This window comes from Orycteropus afer, unplaced genomic scaffold (assembly GCF_000298275.1).
Source record: "Orycteropus afer afer isolate SDZICR_OR568_19922 unplaced genomic scaffold, OryAfe1.0 scaffold00097, whole genome shotgun sequence".
Lineage (NCBI taxonomy): Eukaryota > Metazoa > Chordata > Mammalia > Tubulidentata > Orycteropodidae > Orycteropus > Orycteropus afer.
The window spans coordinates 3,267,146-3,271,971 of NW_006921684.1; the positions used below are offsets into that span (position 1 = coordinate 3,267,146).

The window sequence follows — 4,826 nt, forward strand, 5'->3', positions numbered from 1 at the left end:
CAGTCGCTAGGACTAATTGTTCCCATGAATTTTGGTTTTCTTCATTCTTCTTTGCTCTGGATGAGGAGAGACCCATCGTTGCCTCTAGATGGCAGCTTGCTAGCTTTTAAGATCCCAGTCGCTACTTGCCAAAGTAGAAGGTGGAACAATGTTTTGTATAATATGCCGATTGAGCTTGATGTCCCCTGTGACTATGGTGCATCATACTTTTGAAATCAATCAAAAACAACGCTACTTTAGCAGATTTTACTACTGCATAAGGAACAGTTAGAGACAGTATTAACTTTTGTTGATAAAAAAGCTAATTATCTTTAAAGTTCTTAAAAGTTTGATTCTAATTACAATACTCCCTCCTGATCCACAGTTTTCATTTTCTAGGCTTTCAGTTACTGGCAGTCAACCATGGCCTCAAAATAGTAACCTAACCCTATATTACAATGCCTGCATCATTTACTTCACATCATCTCACATAACTTTTATTGAAGTATATTGTTGTAATTGTTCTGTTTTATTACTGTTGTTAATCTCTTACTCTGTCTAATTTATAAATTGAACTTTATCATAGGTATACATGTATGTATGAGGGAAAAAATGTAGTATATATAAGGTTCAGTAGTGTCCTCAATTTTAGACATCCACTGAGGGTCTTGGAACATATGCACCACAGATAACGTATCCCCCTACTGTATTATAATCATTCTTGCAAGCCTTCAATAACCAGTTTTCCCTACCCCAAAAAAGATTAAAACAGGAAAATATATAAAGTGAACATAACTGTATTTACAAGTTTCTATCTAAAGACCATTTTTCATATTTGTTTATATTTTACTACATTGTATTTTTAAGTTTCTTTCAACTGGTAGGTATGATTACTTGAGTTTTTCTTCTGTTGACAGGTAGTTTATTGAATATATCACTTACCATGCCCTTTATTTTTTAAAGTAATGTTAGGGAATTTTTTTTTTCTTTTTAAATGTGTATGGCAATACTTACTCTCAATTGGTAGAGATGTATAGAGCAACAGAAATAATACTTCAAACATGTAAAGTATTTTCCTTCCAAATACTAAGTAGCATTGCAGTTATTCTTGATAATCATTTGAGTAGACATGAGCTATAGTATAATATGAAGCCAAATGATATTCCTTGTATTTCCATATATTTTCCTTAACTGGTTTCTTTTTTTTTTCTTTTTCTAGGTACCTAGTTGATAGTCGCTGGTTCAAACAGTGGAAAAAATATGTTGGCTTTGACAGTTGGGACAAATACCAAATGGGAGATCAAAATGTATATCCTGGACCCATTGATAACTCTGGATTACTCAAAGGTCATTGTTTTCTTCCTTTACTTAAGTTGTAGAGTTGTAAATATATTCATCTTAATTTGTTAATATTAATTAATGTAATATGAAAAATGTAATGTGAATAAATTGATAAGTTAGAAATTTCTTTGCATTATAAATTTGGTGTAAAGAGCTCACATTATTATATCATAATTTTTATTCTATATCATGGCAGATTTTATTTCCTTTATGATATATTTAAGGGTTATTTAAACTGTTAAGTGAAGAATGTAAATTAGAAAATACTGTCATGTTTTGGGGAAGTGCTATATTGCCTAGTTTATTCTTGTGGACACATTTTTTTTAAAGTTGGAGACCACTGCTGTTTATATTCTTGAATTTTTACATTAACCTTTTACAACTCCCACTACTTGCCATTGCCTCTGAACCTTTCAGTGAACTTAATTTAAAGGGAGTAAAACATAAGTGCCAGAACTTTTACTACTGGACAAGGTGGAACAGTAGGGACTGAATTTACCCTCCATCTGAATGAACTATAAAAAGCTAAAAAAAAATATATGAAACAACAGTTTTCAAAATATAAGACATCAGGCAACAAAGGACAATGATTCCTGAGAGACAGGAAATAAACAAAGTGAGCCTGATATTTGCTTCATCTTACCTCTTTGAGACGGTTTCTAGAAGGGAGCACAAGAAGGGGAAACCCAGGTGGAGCCTGGCAGTCTCCCTTAGTTGAGGTCACAGAGCTTGGAGTCCAGGGAGACCAAGCCTGCTAGAGTTGTCAGGGCAGATCCCTGACCAGAGAGGACAGGCAGCACAGAGAGAAAACCCAAGAGATGTGCGGAGAATCCCTTTCACGTCTTCAGCTGTTAATCAGTGCACACATGTAAGGATATTTCAGGAAAAGAACAACCCAAAAGGATTAGAAGGAATGATGTTTCTGGTTTATATAAGACCAGAAATAGTGTTCCCAGTGGCCAAGGAAGATTGAAGAAGAGTTGATCCTTTTGAGTTGTGGTGTTGGCGAAGAATATTGAAAGTACCATGGACTGCTAAAAAAACTAACAAATCTGTCCTGGAAGAAGTACAGCCTGAATGTTCCTTGGAAGCAAGGATGGCCAGACTTTGTCTCACCTATTTTGGTTATGTTGTCATATTGTCAGAAAGGACTATTCTCTGGAGAAGAATGTCATGCTTGATAAAGTGGAGGGTCAACGAAAGAGGAGAAGGCCCTCAACAAGATGGATTGACACAGTGGCTGCTGCAGTGGGCTCAGGTATAGTAAGGATCGTGGGGCTGGCACAGCACCGGGCAGTGTTTCATTCTGTTGTACATATGGTACATATGTTCTACATATGGTCAGAGACAACTTGATGGCAAGAAGCAGCCAAAAAGGAAAATCTTATAATTCACAAAGTAAATTAGTGAGAATGGTTTTGCCTCTGTAAGGAATGAAATTAATTCTAGATTAAAAGCTGTTCTGGTCCTGCTTAATCTGAAAGCATCTAACTATATCTAAGTAACTATCTCAAAACAAAACTCGAGTATTTATAGGAATATAAAAATATATAGCGTACAACAACATAAAATTTGTGATGTAGGGGATCACAAGTGCATGCAAAGTGTAGGAAAATATGATTCATGTGAGAATAAATAACTAATCTTTTAAAAATCAAAAAGAAAGTAGGAAAGGGAAACAAAGAACTCATGAGACAAATGCAAAACAAATAGCAAGATGGTAAATTTAAATTGAGCCCTATTGATAATCATATTGAATGCCAACATCCCAAATAAAGATACAGATTATAAAATTGGATAGAAGGTAGGACCTAACTATGTGTTATGTTCAAGAAGCTATAAATATAAAGACACAGTATATCAAAAGTTAAAGATCAAAAAAGATGTTCTATGCTGTGGTAAGCAGAAATCTACGAATAACTCCCCCAAACCCCAACACTTGTATAATCTTCTTCCCTTTGAGTATGGGTGGGACCTGTGAATAGAATAAGAAATCTCTCCCAAGATTCTGTTAATATGACAAAAGGAAGATTATGCAGGTGAGCTTAATCTAGTAACATGAGTCTTCTGAAAGCAGAGAGTTTTCTCTGACTGGTGGCAGAAGAGGAAGTCAGAGATTCAAAGCATGAGACCAACTCCTGTCACTGTTGGTTTGAAGATGGAGGGCACTATGTGAGAAACAACGGTATATGGCCTCTAAGGAAAGAGAGAGACCTTGAGCCAACAGCTGCAAGGAAATAGAGGCCTCAGACCTACAACTACTGAACTGAATTCTGTCAATTATCTGGAAGACTTTGGAAGTGGATTCTCCCCCAGAGCCTTCAGATAAAAGGGTAGCTCAGCCAACATCTTGATTTCAGCCTTTGAGACCCTCGGCAGAAAACCCAGTCAATCTCACCTGAACTTCTGACCCACAGAACTGTGAGATAGAATGTCACTTTGTAATGATAAATGAGAAGCGGTAATTCATTAAATGAACATAATAACCTTGAACATTTACCCACCTATTGGCATAGCTTGAAAATATATAAAGCAAAAATTTGTAAAACTACAAGGGAAAATGGAAAATACCCAGTTATATGTATGGATAGTCTAGCACCCTTCTCTTGATAATTGATAGGAAAAGTAGACAAAAAATTAGTAATAATGTAGAGAAGGGAACAACACTGTCAGCCAAGTTGATTTAGTAACAGTGAGATTATCTGGAAAATCTTCAAATATTTAGAAACTAAATAACACACTTCTACATAACCCAAAGGCCAAAAAAGAAATCAAAAGGGGAATTGAGAAGTATTTTGAATTAAATGAAAATAAAGACAGCATGTCAAAATTTGTGGGATGAAGCTTGAACAATATGTAGATGGTAATTTATAGCACTGAATACCTATAAAGAAAAGAAGAGCTCAAATCAATGACTTTCTATAAAAAAAAAGAAAAAAATTAAGCCTAAAATAATCAGAAGAAAGGAAATAATAAAGATTGGAGTGGAAATCAATGAAAGAGAGAGAAAATAGAGAAGAAAACATCAATGGAACCAAAAACCAGTTCTTTATGAAGATCAATAAAATTGATAAATGTCTAGTCTGACTGATCAGGAGAAAAAGAAAAAACACACAGTTTCCGGTATCAAGAATAAGAGAAGACATCAGTACAGAATAAACAAATACTAAAAGGACAATAAAGGAATATCATAAACTTTATGCCAATAAATTTAACAAATTACAGGCAAAAGATAATTTTTTAGAAAACTCCGACTACCAAAGTTCAGTCCAAAAGGCTAGATTACCTCAGTAGCCTGATATTAATTCAAGATACTAGAGATTAAAAATTTCCCACAAAGAAAACTCCAGGACAAAATGGTTGCAAAAACGACAAGGAGGCCACATGTTCTGACCTCCTCTAATCCCACAAAAGGAAGACAGGATTACCAGCAGTAACCCAAAGCCTATTCCTACAAGGCCAGACATGCTGCCTCCCTCCAGCCCTTTCACCAACCGTTCCTCCCA

The 4,826-nt window shown here is 35.1% G+C and overlaps 1 protein-coding gene across 1 annotated transcript in view; it reads left to right on the forward strand.

Annotated features, from left to right (window-relative positions):
* Positions 1–4,826, forward strand: part of USP15 (ubiquitin specific peptidase 15) — a 214,626-nt gene that overhangs the window by 80,887 nt on the left and 128,913 nt on the right. Inside the window, exon 2 of the mRNA XM_007942749.1 lies at positions 1,199–1,326. Coding sequence (XP_007940940.1) covers positions 1,199–1,326 — 128 coding nt within the window. The remainder of the gene's footprint in view (positions 1–1,198; positions 1,327–4,826) is intronic.